The sequence below is a fragment of the Lipophrys pholis genome, assembly GCF_963383615.2.
Source record: "Lipophrys pholis genome assembly, chromosome: 12".
NCBI classification, from domain to species: Eukaryota; Metazoa; Chordata; class Actinopteri; order Blenniiformes; family Blenniidae; genus Lipophrys; species Lipophrys pholis.
Window position 1 is genome coordinate 31,424,963 of NC_137641.1, and position 23,095 is coordinate 31,448,057.

The 23,095-nt window shown below is 46.8% G+C and overlaps 1 protein-coding gene across 1 annotated transcript; it reads right to left on the reverse strand.

Moving 5' to 3' along the window:
• Positions 1-314: 314 nt before the first annotated feature.
• Positions 315-23,074, reverse strand: mtrex (Mtr4 exosome RNA helicase; the record flags this gene model as incomplete). The annotated part of the gene is given in 29 exon segments (XM_080477539.1): positions 315-475; positions 656-760; positions 1,705-1,867; positions 1,935-1,991; positions 2,356-2,432; positions 2,435-2,460; positions 2,576-2,739; positions 4,045-4,156; positions 4,158-4,228; positions 4,314-4,424; positions 5,120-5,245; positions 5,366-5,434; positions 5,542-5,714; positions 6,332-6,482; positions 7,490-7,615; positions 11,989-12,090; positions 13,692-13,802; positions 16,553-16,632; positions 18,027-18,158; positions 18,769-18,886; positions 18,994-19,092; positions 19,183-19,307; positions 20,257-20,347; positions 20,600-20,774; positions 21,585-21,697; positions 21,789-21,851; positions 21,941-22,007; positions 22,111-22,251; positions 22,974-23,074. Coding segments are annotated over 29 exon segments (3,102 nt in total). The 3' UTR covers positions 315-422.
• Positions 23,075-23,095: the final 21 nt, after the last annotated feature.

The following is a 23,095-nucleotide window of genomic DNA, read 5'->3' on the forward strand; positions in this document are numbered from 1 at the left end:
AGGTAGAGGTAGAGAGAGAGAGGTAGAAAGGGAGAGAAAGGTGGAGAGGTAGAGAGAGAGGGAGAGAAAGGTAGAGGGGGGGCGAGAGAGAGAGAGAGGTAGAGAGGGAGAGAAAGGTAGAGGGAGAGAGAGGTAGAGAGAGAGAGGGAGAGAGAGTGGTAGAGGGAGAGAGAGGGAGGGGGGGGAGAGAGAGTGGTAGAGGGAGAGAGAGGTAGAGAGAGAGAGAGAGAGGTAGAGGGAGAGAGAGGGAGGGGGGGAGAGAGAGAGTGGTAGAGAGGTAGAGGGAGAGAGAGGTGTAGAGAGAGAGAGAGAGAGAGAGAGAGAGAGAGAGAGTGGTAGAGAGGTAGAGGGAGAGAAGCTAAATAAAAGTCTGACTGTTGACCCCCCCCCCCCCCCCCCCTGGTTTGAAGCATTAAATCAGGTTATAAGTAAAGACTGGCGGCGAACACGATGTCTCTCTTGATCTTGGTTATTCCTGCAGACAGAAACAAACATTAAACCTCCAGCTGCTCTTCTTTACTTCTGCAGTTACTTTTAATCCTTCATTAGGAGCATCAGGAGCATCAGGAGCATCAGGAGCATCAGGAGCATCAGGAGCAGCTGAAGCAGCTGAAACATCGTTTAGAGCTTCAAGCTAATAGAACCAGATGTTTACCTTCAGAGAACTTGTTCTCCAGCTCCGTGTTGCCGATGGCCTTGGCTGCAGAACACATCTGCCTCAGAACCTCCTCCAGCCGCCGCATGCAGCGGATGATGCTCCCTGCAGACCACAGGAGAACTCAGGACCTCAGGAACTGTAGACCTCAGGAACCCTAGACCTCAGGAACTCTAGACCTCAGGACCTCAGGAACTCTAGACCTCAGGAACCCTAGACCTCAGGACCCCTAGACCTCAGGACCTCAGGAACTCTAGACCTCAGGAACCCTAGACCTCAGGACCCCTAGACCTCAGGAACCCTAGACCTCAGGAACTCTAGACCTCAGGAACCCTAGACCTCAGGACCTCAGGAACCCTAGACCTCAGGACCTCAGGAACTCTAGACCTCAGGAACCCTAGACCTCAGGAACTCTAGACCTCAGGACCTCAGGAACCCTAGACCTCAGGACCTCAGGAACCCTAGACCTCAGGAACCCTAGACCTCAGGAACCCTAGACCTCAGGAACTCTAGACCTCAGGAACTCTAGACCTCAGGAACCCTAGACCTCAGGAACCCTAGACCTCAAGACCTCCTCCTCACACACATCTCCTCCTCCTCTTGATCTCCTCCTCCTCCTCCTCACCCAGATCTCCCCTTCCTCCTCCTCCTCACCCAGATCTCCCCTTCCTCCTCCTCCTCACCCAGATCTCCCCTTCCTCCTCCTCCTCCTCCTCACACAGATCTCCTCCTCCTCCTCACACAGATCTCCTCCTCCTCCTCACCCAGATCTCCTCCTCCTCCTCCTCACACAGATCTCCTCCTCCTCCTCCTCACACAGATCTCCTCCTCCTCCTCCTCACCCAGATCTCCTCCTCCTCCTCCTCACCCAGATCTCCTCCTCCTCCTCCTCACCCAGATCTCCTCCTCCTCCTCCTCACCCAGATCTCCTCCTCCTCCTCACAAAGATCTCCTCCTCCTCCTCACAAAGATCTCCTCCTCCTCCTCACACAGATCTCCTCCTCCTCACACAGATCTCCTCCTCCTGGAGGTCTAAACTGAGGACTGACCTTCGAAGACGTCTGTCATCTTGCAGACCTGTCCGAAGGTGGCGCCGTTGGCCCAGGCAAACACCACGTCCATAAGGTGCGGCTTGAACTGTCCCAGGTACGTCTCCTCGTCCACGTCCAGCTTGGCGTCCGCCGACACCTTGGCGATGCGTTTGGCGCATTCCTGAACACGGACAGGGATTAAACTTGGCTCCTTAACGAGACGCCACGCCGGCGAGTCCACGCCTCACCTGCATCTGCCGCAGCGGCGCCGCCAGCTGCTCCGTCAGCTTGGGCATCTCGCTGGCCTGAAGGGAACCAAGAGAACCAACAAGTCAAGTCTCCACGGCGGCCGTTTCACCATGAATGAAGCTTCAAGAGGTTTCAGCTCAAGAGACACGAACAGGCAACATGTCCCTTCCTTTGTTCTGCAGAGGAAATGTGATGAAAACCTGCATATTCTCACTGTAAACCACCAAACCAGAACCCCAGAACCCCAGAACCCCAGAACCCCAGAACCCACTTATGCTCTTTGTCAATTAGAGGAAAAAAAGAATAAAGAAAAAAGATGAACAAAAGAAAGATGTGAAAAAGATGGGATTGTTTATGTTCATGTCAGCGTGTGTGTGTGTGTGTGTGTGTGTGTGTGTGTGTGTGTGTGTGTGGTCGTACGTTCTCCTGGAAGACGAAGCAGGACAGCAGGGCCGTGGCTTGTTCCACTGAGAGGTCGTTAAAGAGCCCGTTGAAATCATCTCAGTCAGCAGGAGCTCGTCAGCACTGACAGACAGACAGACAGACAGACAGACAGACAGACAGACAGACAGACAGACAGACAGACTAAGTGTTTTTACTTGAAAGGTGTAAACGGTGTGTGTGTTTGGTCCGAGGTTACCTGCTGATCTCACAGGCGACGCGCCCTTTCACCTCGATGACATCAGAGGGACTGGCGAAGCCGAGTCTCCTCAGGACTCTCTTCCTGCACTTCAGCTTGTCCATCTGCAGGACGGTGCGAGCCTTCTTCAACTCCCGCTTGGCCGAGCGCACGTCTGCTGCAATCTGACAGACACACACACACACACACACACACACACACACACACACACACACACACACACACACACACACACACACACACACACACACACACACACACACACACACACACACACACACACACACACACACACACACACACACACACACACACACACACACACACACACACACACACACACACACACACACACACACACACACACACACACACACACACACACACACACACACACACACACACACACACACACACACACACACACACACACACACACGTTCTTATGGCAGTACTGGAGCATCAAGCATCCATGCAGCATTTCTATTTTTCTACCATTTGATGTCACTCCACCTGACGTAGATCTCCTGTTTACGGTGTTTTTAAACGATTCATTACTTTCTAAGAGCTCCAGTTCAGGATTTCTACCTCCGGGTGAAGCACAACCACTTTAAACCTAGAAATGTTTGTAAAACCACAATAAAAGTAATCAAACCAATGAAGAGGAGTTGATCAAACTATTAACGCTGAATGAGTCATTTCCTGGGCACCTTCACAGCGCCACCTGCTGGCCAGAAGAATAAGGCTGGAGAGATTAAACCCAGATGAGCTGTGGGGTTATCCAGGGATTGGAGGGCCGTTAATAGAGGAGCAGGTTAATCTCTTCCTTCACCAATCACACACCAAGGTAATCCCATCTATTCTGCACTGTTTACACTGTCGCTTCACACAAACTCTCCAAAGCTGAGGCAGATTATCACTTCAGTTCCAAGTGTGAAGCTGCTGTGACCTGACGGAGTAAATTATCTTTAATAAACCTGCAAAGCACAACGAGTATTAAAACGCCTGAAAATAAATCTTTTGCATTAAACATTCTGTTAATATCCTCGTTGCTTGAACATGAGACTGATTACAAGGTGACTTTAAGTTTCAGAAATTAAATTTAACTGAATAAAACATTGAAGTGATCCAATTGAAAAATATCAACTGACTTATATTGACGAGTGTAAATTCACTAGTACAAGCTGATATTGACTTTTTAATAATATATTAAATCCCATAATTTCATCCCTAATATTTGATCCTATTATGTACCATATATGTGTAAATTATTAGTCAGGTTTTCCAGAGAAAACTAAACGTTTGTAGTGTTTTTGGTTCCGTTACCACGACGACGGTGCTAAGAATCACTGAAAATGAAACTTTTTGAAAAGACTTGCTGCTGCTGTGCCTCACAGTCGAGTTTAGTGTGGTTAAACATCCTTACTGTGAGTAGAGCTGTGTCAGAGGACAGAAGGAGGGTTTCTCACCACGGCCTTCTTCTCGCAGAGAGAATAAACCGACTCCAGGTTGGGGTCGCTGTGCAGTGGGTGGCTGTACATGCGGTGCTCGAAGGCCTCCACCTTCTGAATGACCTTGCGCGGGGTCTTTGATGCCCATGTCGTCGGCGGGGTCCAGCAGGGGGACGCCGTCCGGGAATCGCTTCTGCACCTCCTGAACAGCCAGGTTGTAAAGAGGAAAAGCATGAGGATCATTGCTGACGTAGCAGCGCCGCGTCGCTGTCCGGCTGCCTCCGTACCAGGATGGACTTCAGCATGAGCTGCCGGTTGTCCAGCGGCCGCAGGTCTTTGGGGATGTAGAGTCGAACGGAGCTGATGGAGGTGAGGAGCTGAAGCATCACTGGAATCACCTGGACAGGAAACACTCTTATCAGTTTGACTTTACAGCTACTTTGTGATTGTTGCAGCACTTCCTGTCTGCTTGAGACGGAACACGGGCGTCGTGTTGCTATTTTATTTATTCCATTCAATAAAAAGAAGAAAATTAAAATCTATTTAATATTAACACAAATGTTTACAAACTTCTGAATGAAGGAAGAAGAATCTAATCTGTCCCTTTGTACCAATAATCGGTTCACAACAGCACGAGAAAACTCCAAATAAGAAAATGTCTATGATGCTTGAGGAGCGAGCGCCGCTCAGATCAAATTAGTCTTTCATAAGAAACAAAATTAAACAAACCAGAAACAAGCAAAAGGGTCGACATCAACAACAACACAAAAGAAAAAGAAAAAGAAAAGTGTTTCCACGGCAACGGAGCCAGAGGGGTTCTGGAAAGCAGCTTTCAGCGGCTCTGAGTTCCGTTGTCATGGAAACAAGACCCCAAAACACAATGACTGTTTTGTGTTGTTGCTTAAAATCTACAGTTGTCAGTAGCGACTGTCCTCCATGCTCAGCTCACACGGGGCACCAGTTCTTCTGGAGCGGCCCCGGTAGTCCGCTAAAACTGTCGCCCCTAGTGGATACATGGGGAACAGCAGTGGACACGCCGGTTCGCTCCTGTTGTAGCAACACTTGCAGGTAAGAGTGCGTTTGTTTTACCCACCTGCATTTCCCCGGTCTCCCCCGGAGCGGCAGGCCTGGCAGCCTCAGTCGCAGAATCTTTCACGCTCTCCTTGCTGCAGTGGACCAGAACCTCCACCACGTACAGCGGATCCGAGTCCGTGCTGGTCTGAAGAGGAAGCACACGTCAACCACGGCCACTTCTCCACGGCTGGCCATTTGGCCACGCCCACTTCACCACAGTCTGCCATTTGGCCACACCCACCTCTCACGCGACTCCAAAACTCACCTTCACATTAGATTTCTTGCAAAAGTTTACAACGACTCCCCAGCCGAAGTCAGCGTCTTCATTCTTCACCTGTCGCATCCAAACAAAAAGCCGTTCAACCTTTCCGCCCGGGGGGGGGGGGGGGGGGGGGGGGGGGGGGGGTGGTGGTGTGTGTGTGTGTGTGTGTGTGTGTGTACCTTGACCAGGCGTCCCGGCTGCAGGAAGGGGAGGCAGTACTTTGGTTTGTGGATGAACTCTTGGATCTCCTTCCCCAGTTTGACCAGCTGCTGCCTGATCTTGAAGTAGGTGAGGACGTTCTCCTCGTTGGGGATCTCGATGGCGTGATACTGCTCCTCCAACTTCTTCATTCCTGCACAAACACAATCCACCATGTGGCTCGAGTGGAACCCGTCCACGTCTTTGGACTGAGCAAAGCCCCGCTTTGAGGTTCACTCATTTAGCCTTCATATATTGTAGTTTAGAATATAGAATCTTTTGATGTTGTTTTTCCTTCAATCTTGAATAAATACAAGGAAAGATTTTATTTCCAGCTTAGATATATTTGACATTAGTACCACATGAACTGAAATATTAAAGTTTATTTTGGTCCAGTTATCATTTCCATTTATAAATCTAGTTTAGAAAACAAACTGTCTCCATGGAAAGAAGACGCAACTTTTTGAAAAATCCCCCGACTCTGCGCGAATGCAACTTTTTGAAAGACACACCGACTAGGTCTGTGTATTAGTGCAACTTTTTAAAAAACTTTGCATGCTTGCATATTATCATTGCGCCAAATCGTGGCCCAACATTCCAGCTCCATGGTTTTCAGTGTTTTTGCTGTTGCCATGGAAACGGGACCTTGTTTTCAACCTGATACTGTGTAAACACGACACCTCTCTCAGAGAACAAAGCTGCACTTTCACAGTAAAGGTCATGGTGTAAGCGGGGCGTTAGTTTGTTGTGCGGCGGCTGGAAGACACTCACTGTCCACCACGCCGGGCAGAGCCCTGTAGTGCTGGAACTGGTAGAAGGACTTCTCCAGCATGTACTCGGGGTTGATCTCCTCCACCCGCAGCAGGTTGAGCACCATGTTGTAGGTCAGGTGGAAGGCGCTGTTCAAAGGGTCTGCAGAGCCCTGCTCGCCAAAATAAAGACAGAAACATGTTGGTTCTGGAGTGAGAAACACCGCCGGGGTCAAACGCAGTTCACGTCATTGTCCCTGATTCAAATATGGAGGACGACCTGTAAACCAGGAGACTGGTGTTGGACATCAGGGACTCCCAGCAAGTCGAGGGCCGCGACAGAGCGGCACTTTCCCATTAAGACATCCTCTTTAAAAAGGACTGCAGTCCTACCAGCTTCAGCTTTAGTGTTTCTGCTTCTTTCCCCAGCCTGTCCAGCATACTGCTGGGACCTCTGGTACTGCATTCAACTGGTTTCAATCTTACTTGTAAGATAAGAGACTTTGTGCTTTTTCAATCAGTAAATATGAATCTGAGGGAATGAAAATGGCTCGTGGGGTTCCTCAAGGCTCCATCCTTGGGCCTCTTTTATTTAAGCAGGTGATGTTATCCAGCTGTTCTCCTCCTCCTCCTGGTCTGGTTGCTCCAGAAAGCTATGTGCCATGTGCCAGAGCAGAGCTGCCTAATTGTGGGAGGAGTCAAAGGGAGGGCCTACCTTGATTGGGATTGGCTAAACCCCCGATGACACTATATAGGGTTTGATTCCTGATTGGCTGCTTGGAGCAACACACTTTTTAAAACCTGGAACAAGCCAGGGACAGAGAGGACAGACTGTCTTCACTTCTGGGACGTCAGTCCAGGTATGGGGACGAGTAGTACTGCTGGAGAACCTTCAGGAAGTGGATTTAGTATCTTATGACCCCTCTATCGTGGACCTGTTGGCTCCGGCTCACAGCTCTACAGACCAGTGTCCGTGAACAACCACGGCCCCTGGTACCTGCTCAGGAGGGGCAAACATGAAACTGAAGGGTGGACTGTCACAACTTTTAACCCCCCCCCCCCCCCCAATAAGAAAGAGAGATCAATGTTTTTAATTGGTTTCTGTGACAACTTGACAATAAAAACTGTTGAGAAATATGAAGCTGAGCTGGATTGTTCTGATCCAGAAGCTTGACTGTACCTTGAGCAGCTGTTTCCCCACAGCTGGACTCATCTTCTCATCCACCATGAAGATAACGATTCCTCTGTCGTCCATCCCTCTCCTGCCGGCTCGCCCAGACATCTGGATGTACTCGCCCGAGGTGATCTACCCCACGTACACAGAAACACCGTCAGCAGTACTTCTCTCACTTTAAGAACAATACACAGCTCTATGACAAGAAAACTTAAAGAAAATACAACCTAGATTACATTTCTATAATTCTACATATTATAGGTGAATTCATAACTTAATCTTTTCTTTTTTCAAATAATACTTTATTTGCATCTAATTACCATATCATATGCAGACATTTGATAAATGTACGTGTATAAAATACACGTTTTGCTATATAAGACCCTTGTATTACACTCATTTGGACACTTGGAAGATTTAATTTGGTCCAAGAATGAAATTAAAATAATGAAATGCCGTTTGCAGTAAATAAGAAGTTGTTTATAATGGAAAGTTTTATATCACATATATTAGTTGACATTCTTCAGTACTGTATAAATATACAACTATGTATTCTTTAATAGTTCATTTCTAAGACGTGATTACTGAATATTGGAGTAGGTGTAAATCAGTTTTACTTCCTTCTCGTACTTGTTGAGCGAGATATGTTTTATGTGTATTTCCATGTTGTGCGTCTACTTGAATATTTATCGAAAAATAATCTCAGCTGAAGAAGGAAGGAGCTGCTGATTGGTGGGTAGAGGAGCTTAACCTGCTGCTCTCAGCCCAGAGATCTGGATGAGGTGAGCTCCTCTACGTATCAGCTGGTGATTGTGCAAACAGAAACATGAGGAGCTCTGGATGTGAAACATGAGGAGCTCTGGATGTGAAACATGAGGAGCTCTGGATATGAAACATGAGGAGGAGCTCTGGATGTGAAACATGAGGAGGAGCTCTGGATGTGAAACATGAGGAGCTCTGGATATGAAACATGAGGAGCTCTGGATATGAAACATGAGGAGCTCTGGATGTGAAACATGAGGAGCTCTGGATATGAAACATGAGGGGCTCTGGATATGAAACATGAGGAGCTCTGGATATGAAACATGAGGAGCTCTGGATATGAAACATGAGGAGGAGCTCTGGATGTGAAACATGAGGAGGAGCTCTGGATGTGAAACATGAGGAGCTCTGGATATGAAACATGAGGAGCTCTGGATATGAAACATGAGGGGCTCTGGATATGAAACATGAGGAGCTCTGGATATGAAACATGAGGAGCTCTGGATGTGAAACATGAGGAGCTCTGGATATGAAACATGAGGGGCTCTGGATATGAAACATGAGGAGCTCTGGATATGAAACATGAGGAGCTCTGGATATGAAACATGAGGAGGAGCTCTGGATGTGAAACATGAGGAGGAGCTCTGGATGTGAAACATGAGGAGCTCTGGATATGAAACATGAGGAGCTCTGGATATGAAACATGAGGAGCTCTGGATGTGAAACATGAGGAGCTCTGGATGTGAAACATGAGGAGCTCTGGATATGAAACATGAGGGGCTCTGGATATGAAACATGAGGAGCTCTGGATATGAAACATGAGGAGCTCTGGATGTGAAACATGAGGAGCTCTGGATGTGAAACATGAGGAGCTCTGGATATGAAACATGAGGAGCTCTGGATGTGAAACATGAGGAGCTCTGGATGTGAAACATGATGAACTCTGGATATGAAACATGAGGAGGAGCTCTGGATATGAAACATGATGAACTCTGGATGTGAAACATGAGGAGCTCTGGATGTGAAACATGAGGAGCTCTGGATATGAAACATGAGGAGCTCTGGATATGAAACATGATGAACTCTGGATGTGAAACATGAGGAGCTCTGGATATGAAACATGATGAACTCTGGATATGAAACATGAGGAGCTCTGGATATGAAACATGAGGAGCTCTGGATGTGAAACATGAGGAGGAGCTCTGGATGTGAAACATGAGGAGGAGCTCTGGATGTGAAACATGATGAACTCTGGATATGAAACATGAGGGGGAGCACTGGATATGAAACATGATGAACTCTGGATGTGAAACATGATGAACTCTGGATGTGAAACATGATGAACTCTGGATGTGAAACATGAGGAGCTCTGGATGTGAAACATGAGGAGGGGCTCTGGATGTGAAACATGAGGAGCTCTGGATGTGAAACATGAGGAGCTCTGGATATGAAACATGAGGGGCTCTGGATGTGAAACATGAAGAGCTCTGGATATGAAACATGAGGAGGGGCTCTAGATATGAAACATGAGGAGGGGCTCTGGATATGAAACATGGGGAGCTCTGGATGTGAAACATGAGGAGGAGCTCTGGATATGAAACATGAGGAGGAGCTCTGGATATGAAACATGAGGAGGGGCTCTGGATATGAAACATGGGGAGCTCTGGATGTGAAACATGAGGAGGGGCTCTGGATATGAAACATGAGGAGCTCTGGATGTGAAACATGAGGAGCTCTGGATATGAAACATGAGGAGCTCTGGATGTGAAACATGAGGAGCTCTGGATATGAAACATGAGGAGCTCTGGATGTGAAACATGAGGAGCTCTGGATATGAAACATGAGGAGCTCTGGATGTGAAACATGAGGAGCTCTGGATGTGAAACATGAGGAGGAGCTCTGGATATGAAACATGATGAACTCTGGATGTGAAACATGAGGAGCTCTGGATGTGAAACATGAGGAGCTCTGGATATGAAACATGAGGAGCTCTGGATATGAAACATGAGGAGCTCTGGATATGAAACATGATGAACTCTGGATGTGAAACATGAGGAGCTCTGGATATGAAACATGATGAACTCTGGATATGAAACATGAGGAGCTCTGGATATGAAACATGAGGAGCTCTGGATGTGAAACATGAGGAGGAGCTCTGGATGTGAAACATGAGGAGGAGCTCTGGATGTGAAACATGATGAACTCTGGATATGAAACATGAGGGGGAGCACTGGATATGAAACATGATGAACTCTGGATGTGAAACATGATGAACTCTGGATGTGAAACATGAGGAGCTCTGGATGTGAAACATGAGGAGCTCTGGATGTGAAACATGAGGAGGGGCTCTGGATATGAAACATGAGGAGGGGCTCTGGATGTGAAACATGAGGAGCTCTGGATGTGAAACATGAGGAGCTCTGGATATGAAACATGAGGGGCTCTGGATGTGAAACATGAAGAGCTCTGGATATGAAACATGAGGAGGGGCTCTAGATATGAAACATGAGGAGGGGCTCTGGATATGAAACATGGGGAGCTCTGGATGTGAAACATGAGGAGGAGCTCTGGATATGAAACATGAGGAGGAGCTCTGGATATGAAACATGAGGAGGGGCTCTGGATATGAAACATGGGGAGCTCTGGATGTGAAACATGAGGAGGGGCTCTGGATATGAAACATGAAGAGCTCTGGATATGAAACATGAGGAGGAGCTCTGGATATGAAACATGAGGAGGGGCTCTGGATATGAAACATGAGGAGGGGCTCTGGATATGAAACATGGGGAGCTCTGGATGTGAAACATGGGGAGCTCTGGATGTGAAACATGAAGAGCTCTGGATATGAAACATGAGGAGGGGCTCTGGATATGAAACATGGGGAGCTCTGGATGTGAAACATGGGGAGCTCTGGATGTGAAACATGAGGAGCTCTGGATGTGAAACATGAGGAGCTCTGGATGTGAAACATGAGGAGCTCTGGAGGTGAAACATGAGGAGCTCTGGAGGTGAAACATGAGGAGCTCTGGAGGTGAAACATGAAGAGCTCTGGATATGAAACATGGGGAGCTCTGGAGGTGAAACATGAGGAGCTCTGGAGGTGAAACATGAAGAGCTCTGGATATGAAACATGAGAAACTCTGGATATGAAACATGAGGAACTCTGGATATGAAACATGAGGAACTCTGGATATGAAACATGAGGTTCTGCGTGGAGCTCTGGCTCCGTCAGCAGCAACACATGTTACTGGTGAAGCTCTGGGAAGCCGCTCATTCTCCTCCAGCCTGGGAGTGTTTGTGTAAGAAGATGATGGCAGCCACACACACACACACACTCTTATAAACAATACGTGGCTGTTTATGTGGCGATGCAGGACACACACACACACACACACACACACACACACACACACACACACACACACACACACACACACACACACACACACACACACACACACACACACACACACACACACACACACACACACACACACACACACACACACACACACACACACACACACACACACACACACACACACACACACACACACACACACACACACACAGTAAGCTGTGTATTATGTCGTCGAGTAATTATGGATAATTATGCAGTGAAAGTTGAGTTTGCATGGTTTTGGTTGCAGTCACTCATTAGCAGGAAGATTAATCCTGTAAATCACATAGAACTACCTGGCTTCATCTGTGTGTGTGTGTGTGTGTGTGTGTGTTACACTTACAAAGCGGTGGTTCTTGCCATCAAACTTGCGTGCACTGGTGAAGAGCACGGTTCGAGCCGGCATGTTGATTCCCATAGCGAAGGTCTCTGTGGCGAAAAGAGCCTGAAACCAAAACAACAGAACAGAAATCTAAATTTAATCACTTTTTAATAAATGTTAATTCATTTCAGACGTGATTTTTTTTTCTTTCACATGTGCAATCACATACACACTCCATCGAGCCACAAACATATAAATATATAAGAAATATACACATAAAGACATTAGTAACAATATAATCAAAGTTTAAGGAAATATATTTAGAAAAAAAATTGATATCTATATTCAGGTATACACAAAAATACATCCTATATCCAATTGTTATGCCTGAAAAGTGGTATGAAGAAGTAAAACGTATCTAACCCTACCACTCCTCCATCATTCAATCTTCTGTGTTCATCATAGGAGTCAAACTGATTTTAGATCAAGGGTCACATGTAGCACAATTCCATCTCCAGGGTGCCAGACCGGTAAAATAATGCCATAAAAACCTTTAAATTTAAACTTTTTCTTTAATATACGTGATAGAAAATATGTCTATAGCAGTGGCAGCTGGTCAATAGAGGACACCGCCCCCCCCTGCTGGAAGCAAGCGGAATGTTTTGGTTTGTTTTTTTTAATCATAAAATGTATGAATAAACTAATATTATCAATATTGGTTTATGCCAACAAACTAACAATCTTCATTTTCTACAGATAATCTTCAATTAAAGAGGATTTCTCTCTAATAGTGTGTGTGTGTGTGTGTGTGTGTGTGTGTGTGTGTGTAGCCAGGGGCGATGAGGAAAGCCTCTCTGAGGAGGCGGGGCTTAGTAGTGATCTCACCAGTTACTGATTAACACCACAGCGACTCATTGGCCCCTGGCCAGAGCTGCTCTGTGATTGGCTGAAAGTCTGCTCTGGTTTGTTCTGGTGTTTCTACCAGATGTTGAGATGAAGACAAGCAGCGAGTCCCTGATTATGAACTCTGTCCCTCCTCCTCCTCCTCCTCCTCCTCCTCCTCCTCCTCCTCCTCCTCCTCCTCCTCCTCCTCCTCCTCCTCCTCCTCCTCCTCCTCCTCCTCCTCCTCCTCCTCCTCCTCCTCCTCCTCCTCCTCCTCCTCCTCCTCCTCCTCCTCCTCCTCCTCCTCCTCCTCCTCCTCCTCCTCCTCCTCCGGCCGGTGCCTGAGCTCCATCAAATACAGATTGCAGACAGGAAGCAGCTAAAACACACTTCCCCTCCGTAAATTAAAGAGGATCAGTGTAACGGCTTGTTATTGTGAGCAGAAAGGACAAAGAGCGCAGACCTTCACCTCCGCCTGTCTGTCGCCATGGAAACCAAGAGACTACAGGTCATTGAGCCACCACTCCACTGCTTCCGTCGTCTGTCCTGGTAGTTTGAATTACTTCATGTTTGATACTGATGTACACACATTTGACAGAATCTAATGACGGGTCCTTGAGGACAAATCATCCCTGAAGATTTTATGGAATACAGGAGAGACGTTTTTGTGAAAAGTTGGTAAAATACAAACATACATACAAACTGATAAATAAATACATGCAGTCAAATATATAACCTCCACCTCGACGTTCGTTGGCAAAGGTAATTATCAAATCTGAAGCAGCAGCCCTCCAGAACAGGGGCTATTGAACTCCATGGAGGAGATGGGAGTGGACCAGTACCTTCAGGAGGCCTTCAGAGAAGAGGATCTCGATGGTTTCTTTCAGGATGGGCAGGAGGCCGCCGTGATGGATCCCTATCCCTCGCTTCAACAGCGGCAACACATGTTCCACCTGAAAAACAAAGCGTACCGTCACCGACAGGACCAACATGCCTTCACAGGATTACCGCCAAGAAGACAGAAAGCAAGTCCCAGCTGCTCTGTCTGGCTCCGCCCCATGAGCGACCGCGGTGCGCCTGCTGTTAAGGACGCGGACCAGAGGCCTGTACCAGGAACCTGGTCAACACAACCAGAGGCCTGTACCAGGAACCTGATCAACACAACCAGAGGCCTGTACCAGGAACCTGGTCAACACAACCAGAGGCCTGTACCAGGAACCTGATCAACACAACCAGAGGCCTGTACCAGGAACCTGGTCAACACAACCAGAGGCCTGTACCAGGAACCTGGTCAACACAACCAGAGGCCTGTACCAGGAACCTGATCAACACAACCAGAGGCCTGTACCAGGAACCTGGTCAACACAACCAGAGGCCTGTACCAGGAACCTGATCAACATAACCAGAGGCCTGTACCAGGAACCTGATCAACACAACCAGAGGCCTGTACCAGGAACCTGGTCAACACAACCAGAGGCCTGTACCAGGAACCTGATCAACATAACCAGAGGCCTGTACCAGGAACCTGATCAACATAACCAGAGGCCTGTACCAGGAACCTGGTCAACGTAACCAGAGGCCTGTACCAGGAACATGATCAACGTAACCAGAGGCCTGTACCAGGAACCTGATCAACGTAACCAGAGGCCTGTACCAGGAACTGATCAACGTAACCAGAGGCCTGTACCAGGAACATGATCAACGTAACCAGAGGCCTGTACCAGGAACCTGATCAACGTAACCAGAGGCCTGTACCAGGAACTGATCAACGTAACCAGAGGCCTGTACCAGGAACCTGATCAACGTAACCAGAGGCCTGTACCAGGAACTGATCAACGTAACCAGAGGCCTGTACCAGGAACCTGATCAACGTAACCAGAGGCCTGTACCAGGAACCTGATCAACGTAACCAGAGGCCTGTACCAGGAACCTGATCAACGTAACCAGAGGCCTGTACCAGGAACCTGATCAACGTAACCAGAGGCCTGTACCAGGAACCTGATCAACATACCAGGTTCTCTGTTCCCTGGTTAATTTATCCAGACGTACACGACCCTGATCACCGTTCCTACCAAGCAGGTTCTCAACTCTCTGGTTCAACCCAGACCAGGTGTGAGAGTTCAGGTGAAAGGGGCGGAGCTTGCAGCGTCTGACCAATCACACACAGAGAAACCCTCCAGAGCAGTTTACAGATTACTGGAGGAGCAGTTAATCTCTGAGATTATGAAGAATTCCAACCCATCCAGCAGCTCAAAGCAACACTGCTGCTGCAGCCAGAACCAGAACCTTCCTGACTTGGTGAGATTAGAGCAGATTAATTGATCAGTGATATAAAGGAACAGCACTGTGATCACTCAGTTCCACTTTATTCCAGCAGAACGGTACCAGGCAGAACTTCCTCACTGCTCTTCTTTTACTTTAGGTTCTCCATCACTGGTTCTGAGGCGGAGGTTCTCTTGTGTTTCCTGTTGGAATATTAATTCATCACCATGACGACAGGAGGAGTTCTGCTTCCATAAATTCATGGTTCTGCAGTTCTGTCAGGTGTGATCATGAACCTCATTATTCCAGATAAACAGACCTGGAACAAGTCAAGAACCAGAACCAGAACCTCCTTCAGAGCCTCAGAGACCAGGATTTATTTTATTAAGTCAGAAAGATTGTTCTAGATTAATTTCTCCTCTCCTCTCTGCTGCAGCTCAGAGCTGAACCTGCCCACCAATCACCATCATTTAAGAATGGGCGGGGCATTTCCCAAGAGATCTGATTGGTCAGGAGGCAGAGCTCTGACCTCTTATCTAGAACATATCCTGCTCTGGAGCAGGTTAGACTTTCAGCGTCAGTTACCAGGTGATTTATCCTGGTGAGAAGTGAGCGAGAGTCGTAGTACAGAAAACCTGAGTTAATCCTGAAGTTACCTAGATAAGAGAAAACCAAAGTTAATCCTGAAGTTACCTAGATAAGAGAAAACCAAAGTTAATCCTGAAGTTACCTAGATAAGAGAAAACCCAGAGTTAATCCTGAAGTTACCTAGATAAGAGAAAACCAAAGTTAATCCTGAAGTTACCTAGATAAGAGAAAACCCAGAGTTAATCCTGAAGTTACCTAGATAAGAGAAAACCAGAGTTAATCCTGAAGTTACCTAGATAAGAGAAAACCCAGAGTTAATCCTGAAGTTACCTGGATAAGAGAAAACCAGAGTTAATCCTGAAGTTACCTCCATAAGAGAAAACCAGAGTTAATCCTGAAGTTACCTCCATAAGAGAAAACCAGAGTTAATCCTGAAGTTACCTGGATAAGAGAAAACCAGAGTTAATCCTGAAGTTACCTGGATAAGAGAAAACCAGAGTTAATCCTGAAGTTACCTCCATAAGAGAAAACCAGAGTTAATCCCGAAGTTACCTGGATAAGAGAAAACCAGAGTTAATCCTGAAGTTACCTGGATAAGAGAAAACCAGAGTTAATCCCGAAGTTACCTAGATAAGAGAAAACCAGAGTTAATCCCGAAGTTACCTGGATAAGAGAAAACCAGAGTTAATCCCGAAGTTACCTGGATAAGAGAGAATCCAGCGTCGTAGTACACAGTACACAGAGCATGTGCAGATATTTACATTCAGGTTTGTTTTCTTCTCTTTGGAGACAAAACCTGAGAAGGTGTGACTTTTGAAGGCGGAGAGGAAAACGGAGGTGTGATGCAGCTCACCTGGGGCAGTTTCTTGTCTTCGTCCGAGAGACAGTCCACCGCATTGTTGAACACTTCCTCCACCAGACGTTTCTCGTCCTCTGGAATAAACACATGGTGCATTTCTTGACATGTCCTCGTGGACGTTTACACAGACCTCTAAATATTAACATCAAGTCATTTCTCACATCCTCAATCAAATCGGCTTTTTGAAAATATTATTCCACGTCATTTCTGTTCCAGCTGGTGAGGTTCAAGTGGGACAACATGCCCCTTAGTGGTGGGATACTTAAATCCTCATAAATGAATTAATAATCATTTTTAAAGAATTTATCTTAAATGACAGAAATAATATTTAGCAGAATTGCCTTAGTTTATATCAGTTGATATATTTTTTCCTCAGTATTATTTGAATAATTTATCTTAGTTTTCATGTTCATATTTCAAGCCAACAGGACCACATCGTCTGCAAAGAGCAGAGACGAGATCCTGTGGTCCCCAAACCGGACCCCCTCCGGTCCCTGGCTGTGCCTAGAAATTCTGCCCATTAAAGTTCTGAACAGAACCGGTGACAGAGGACCGCCATGAACCCTGGGGCACCCGGTGGAGGGTATCGAGCTGGTCCAGGAACACTGAACCAGCCAGAATAAGCATTACATTTAAACTCTAACGTTTTTCTCAGTTGTGGAGTATTTGGATGAAAATGTCTCTATGTTCACAAAAACTAAACAAATACTACCACAAATGATGACAATCTCAAGATGAAGCCAATTTCAATGAAACCTTCTGGTGCAAAATACCGTGAGTGAAGTAGACAGAGAATAATATCTGACCCAGAACAGAACCCTGTGGTACACCACACCAAAGAACCCACTGCCGACAGGAGGGAGGAGATTGTGTTGAAATCAGAAAAAATGGCACTTGACTGCTAACATTTTTACAAAAAGCAAAGTTTTAGGGTTGAATTTAGGGGATTCAGGGGTCACAAACCGTCCATCTTCCTCTTGGACAGGTAAAATAGTTCCATAATAACCTTTGAATTTAAACTGTTTTTGTTGAGGAGCAGAGTATATGTGATGAAAATGATTATATTTGTGCAAAAAACTATTACTACAGAAAATCCCTACAATCTGAACATCAAGCCAGTTTTAATGCTGCAAAATACAGTGAAATGTCCAAAACACTAAAGTCTTCAACCATCAGCAGCTCAGGAAGGACACGTCAACCATCCAGTGAACACAGAAGAAACCCTGAAGATACCCTGACCTCCATTTCCTCAATTCAGCCTTTAATCTGGTGGTTTAGCTCTACAGTGCTCATTATGCCTTTTAAATATTCGACCAAAAACTAATCTAAATATATACATTAGCCTCTCAAGCTTTCAGGATTGTCGCACACACACACACACAGACACACACAGACACACAGACAGACAGACAGACAGACAGACAGACAGACAGACAGACAGACAGACAGACAGACAGACACTCTCTACCTCTGTTAAAGTCCAGCTTGGCCACCTGCAGGGCGTAGGCTTCACACTCCTTCTTGCTGAAGCTGAAGATGATGACGGGCTGGAAGTTTCTCTCCATGATCATCTTCACTATCTTGAAGACGCTGTTTGGACCTGAACAAAGTCCAGAATCACCTTTAATCGTCTCTTTGAAAACACGTAGTCACTGATTTAATTGGCACATTAAAACCCTGTTCAGACAAGTGACAACACATCATTTCAGAAAAGTTTCACGTGTGCATTGGAAGGTTTGAGAACGGAGTTGGTTTCCACGGAAACGCCAGAAATGCTAAAAACGGTGTTATCATGCCAGGCCACGAGGGGGTGCTGTTTCCGGTTGCAATTTCCCCCGCGTGTTTTCAAAAAGTTGCAATCGCTCCCGTTTCTAGACGTTAGCATTTTTTAAAAGTTGCTTTCCCCCCCCGTTTCTATGTAGGCGAAACATTTTTTAAAAGTTGCAAATTTTCCCTATTTCCATGGAGACAAAGCATTTTCAAAAAGCTGCGATCTCTCCTGCTTCTATAGGGACTAAGCTATTTTAAAAAGGTGCAATTCCTCCCATTTACATCAAAACTAAGCCTTTTAAAAAGTTGCATTTTCCCTCATTTCTACAGAGACGGAGCGTTTTGTAAAAGTTTCACTTTTAGGACTCGTTTTCAAAAAGTTCTGACATGTAAACAAACCCTAAAATGCAACAAGGTTTTGTCCTCAGACACACACGGACCTTTAGTTCCTCCTTTGCGGCCTCTCGGATCCCACTTGCCGCCGCCGCTGCTCCCAGAATCCCCGGCGTCTCTCAGGACCTGCATGGCCGTGTTGAAGTTATCTTCTCTGAAATCCCCCTGCAGGGAACCATGAAGCACAAACCATTAACTCAGCATAGAAACTGAAGCATTAATCATTAGTTTTCTAGCGTGATTGCTAAGTGCTGTTTAAAAAGTCGCCTCACGTTCTCATCCACAACCAGGTGGAGCCCGTCGCCCCCTGCTGGAAAGATGTAGTGCTGTAGAGGAGTGGGACGGTAGTCTGTGTAGACCACATGGCAGGGCTGCAGGAAGAGCAGATACTTAGGATTCCAGATGAAAACACGACGTTTTCACAAGCAGGAAGTTCAGTAAAGTCAAAGCAAAGTGGGAACCTGCTTGTGAAGGTGGCAGATCCACTCGGCAAACTGCTTGGCGTTGGGAATGGTGGCAGACAGGAAGACGTAATGGACATTATCAGGAAGGAGGATGATGGTCTCCTCCCACACAACGCCACGCTCTGAAACACATCAGTTAACATGTGTGTGTGTGTATATATATATATATATATATATATATATATATACACACTGCGAACAGTGCTCCCTAAGCGACCCGCTAGCACACTGCTAACTCTGCTAACTGTGCTCCTTCAGCGACCCGCTAGCACACTGCTAACTCTGCTAACTGTGCTCCTTTAGCGACCCGCTAGCACACTGCTAACTGTGCTCCTTTAGCGACCCGCTAGCACACTGCTAACTGTGCTCCTTTAGCGACCCGCTAGCACACTGCTAACTGTGCTCCTTTAACAACCCGCTAGCACACTGCTAACTCTGCTAACTGTGCTCCTTTAGCGACCCGCTAGCACACTGCTAACTCTGCTAACTGTGCTCCTTTAGCGACCCGCTAGCACACTGCTAACTCTGCTAACTGTGCTCCTTTAGCGACCCGCTAGCACACTGCTAACTCTGCTAACTGTGCTCCTTTAACAACCCGCTAGCACACTGCTAACTCTGCTAACTGTGCTCCTTTAGCGACCCGCTAGCACACTGCTAACTCTGCTAACTGTGCTCCTTTAGCGACCCGCTAGCACACTGCTAACTCTGCTAACTGTGCTCCTTTAGCGACCCGCTAGCACACTGCTAACTCTGCTAACTGTGCTCCTTTAGCGACCCGCTAGCACACTGCTAACTCTGCTAACTGTGCTCCTTTAGCGACCCGCTAGCACACTGCTAACTGTGCTCCGTTAACAACCCGCTAGCACACTGCTAACTCCGCTAACTGTGCTCCTTTAGCGACCCGCTAGCACACTGCTAACTGTGCTCCGTTAACAACCCGCTAGCACACTGCTAACTCCGCTAACTGTGCTCCTTTAACAACCCGCTAGCACACTGCTAACTCTGCTAACTCTGCTCCTTTAGCGACATAATAAATGAAAACTATATTAAACCTTCATATTTGGGTTATACCTGCATCTCTCATGTAATGGATCTCGTCGAAAACCACCCAGGCCACTTCCCTCATGATCTCGGAGCCTCGGTACAACATGCTCCTTAGGATCTGGCAGGGAAAAGCACAGAACCGTCAGACAGACACTCCTATTGTCTGAGCTGCACAACTTTTCAAAACTGTGGGCCGAAGCTGTCCAGCAGGGCTGCAACCCGGCCACTAAGAGAAGAGCTGAAAACATGGACCGGTGTTTACTTTGTGGGGATTGGAGTGTTCAGACGCCAGCAGAGACTCAGGCACTGTGACCATGAAGCTACGATAAGCTGGACGCCGCTGCCGGCAGGTGAAGGTCTCCGTTCTCACCTCGGTGGTCATGACGAGGCAGGAGGCGGTGGGGTTGATGGTGACGTCTCCGGTCATCAGGCCCACGTCCTGGAACTCCTCGTACATCTCTCGGTACTTCTGGTTGGAGAGGGCCTTGATGGGGCTGGTGAAGATCACCCGCTGCTTCTCCCGGAGCGCCAGGGCGATGGCGTATCTGCAGGAAGACCACAATCACTGATCGATATCACCACAGGTAAACTAACTCCTAACCTCATCTCAGTGTGACTACAAAGAGGAATTCACCAGCAGTGGAATTACAATTACATTAAAAACGTGCACCTTAATCAGCCAACAATGATATTATATATATTTGTTCACGTCGTCTTCCGTCTACCGCCCCCTGCTGGCCGTCTCTGTAAAATTGCCTAAATCCTAAATTGAGATTATGAAATTCCACTCCTGTTGTAAAACGGCGTAACAAGACGGAACAACAGCGACTGAGGAGAAGTATTTCTTTGTGTTTTTTGAGACTCTGAGAAAAAATGACTTGGGTGTACGACAACCTGTGTCCAAATAATACAATTAGACACCGTTTCCACGACGTTTCAAGAGCAAGTGCATCGTTTTTGTTTCAGAAAAGTTTTGTGTGTACACCTCAACGTTCTAAAAGACATCCGGCTCCGCAGAAACTTATAACAGCGACGGTCAACTATAAAACTACCACGTCCTGAGTCTCGACACTCTGGAGGAAAACTTTGGTGTTATTGTGAATCTACATGTGCAGAAAAACTATTTCCTGTAGTCATGGTGTTCATGTACAGCAGCGTTTTCAGGAACCCCCCCGCCCCCCGTACCTTGTGAGCCATTTTCAAAAGGTTTGGTTTTCAGTGGCCCCGACCATCGTTGTGGTGTAAACGGATGTCCAATGAAAGTTAAGCATTTTCTCTACAACCTGACAACCATGAGCATAAAGAAAGTGGTAGAAATGGAGGTGAAGTGTCCCTGCGTCCTGCAGGAGACTCACTCTGCACACACAGTCTTGCCAGCGGAGGTGTGAGCCGACACCAGCACAGACTGGTTGTTGTCAATACACAAGATGGCTTCCCGCTGGAAGGGGTCCAGGACAAAAGGATACTCCTGTAAAAACCAAACAGAATCACATCAGAACTAAAACTCTACAAAATGTTTATTCTAAATGACCTAAATGATGAATTGAAGTGTGGTTGACCTTGGCTGCTTTCCCCACTCGAGCTTTCAGTGGTTTAAATTCATCACAGGAAGGCAGAGCAACCTGTTGGGCAAAGGAATTATTTAATGAGAATGAATTTAAAATTATACTTTATTAAAATAATAATACTAATAAATGTGACTTTCGTCCACCTCGTGAGAGCATCCCTCCATAGTGTCCACCTGCTCCACCCTCACTTGAGGCATAAATTCTGAAAGACTGAGGAAAACAAAGAGCCTTTAAATGTAAAACCTGAAGCAGCTCGGGTCAAGAACACTGGTGACAGAAGAGCTGCAGCACGGGGGGGGGGGGGACCTCTTACTTCAGGTCGCTGGCCGACACGGCCTCCAGGCGGGGTTTCTTCCCAAACACCAGCTCTTCTCCTCCGTCACTGTCTGCGTCCCTCTTGACCCGAGCAGAAGAACTCGCCTCCTTATCGGCTTCATTTTTACCCAGAACGTTCCTGGAACACGGACAAACACGTCATTCCTCCCAGGCGCTGCTGGGACCATCTTCTGAATAGTCCTGGATATTTAGTTTTCCACATGGAACCCATCAACATGCTTGTGAGGTTAATTGGTCCTGAATGAGTGATTGTCTCTGAAGGTGACCTGTCCTGGTTGTATCCTGCCATCACCTGTATCCAGCGGGGATTGGCCTGGTGCCTCTCCACAGGGTAGAGAAGCATCACATGAATGGATTGATAATCTACGACACCATGTTCATTGAGTGAGGTGAAATTTAATCCTTTAACAAAGGAGACTGAGGCAGTAAGGCTCAGATAACTAGAGGTTCACCATATAGTGAGCAGACACTCCCCTACTGTTTATGTCCTGAGTTAGTTAGTTAGACTCCGATTCGTTCAATTCTGGAAAGAATTGTGAGAATTTCTGTTTAAAATCGAAGACACTTGCCTAGAGATGACTGTGCTGTGTGCACTAAACCTGTACTGGACTCGTCTTTACATGTAGAGTGTTTTCTTTCACTTTAGGAGTTAATCGTTGTCAAAACACGGTTGAATCTTGTCGTCCTAAAACGTGAAGTTAACGTTTATCGACCACATTGACGAGTGTTTGCCCAAATGACACCACAAGCGTGCACACATGCTTCTGCTTCAGCGCGTCGCAGAGCTATAAACGCCGTATTTGGCGAGACTCAAAGTCTAAATTCATAAAGTTCCTTTACCCAGTTTCTGTAGCAGTAAATAGTGGGATTTTCTTGTTTGTGGCAGCTGGTTGATCTTCATCAAACACGCTGAACAAACCGTCGCCAAATGCGTCCGCCATGTTTGTTAGAGGCAAGAGTTT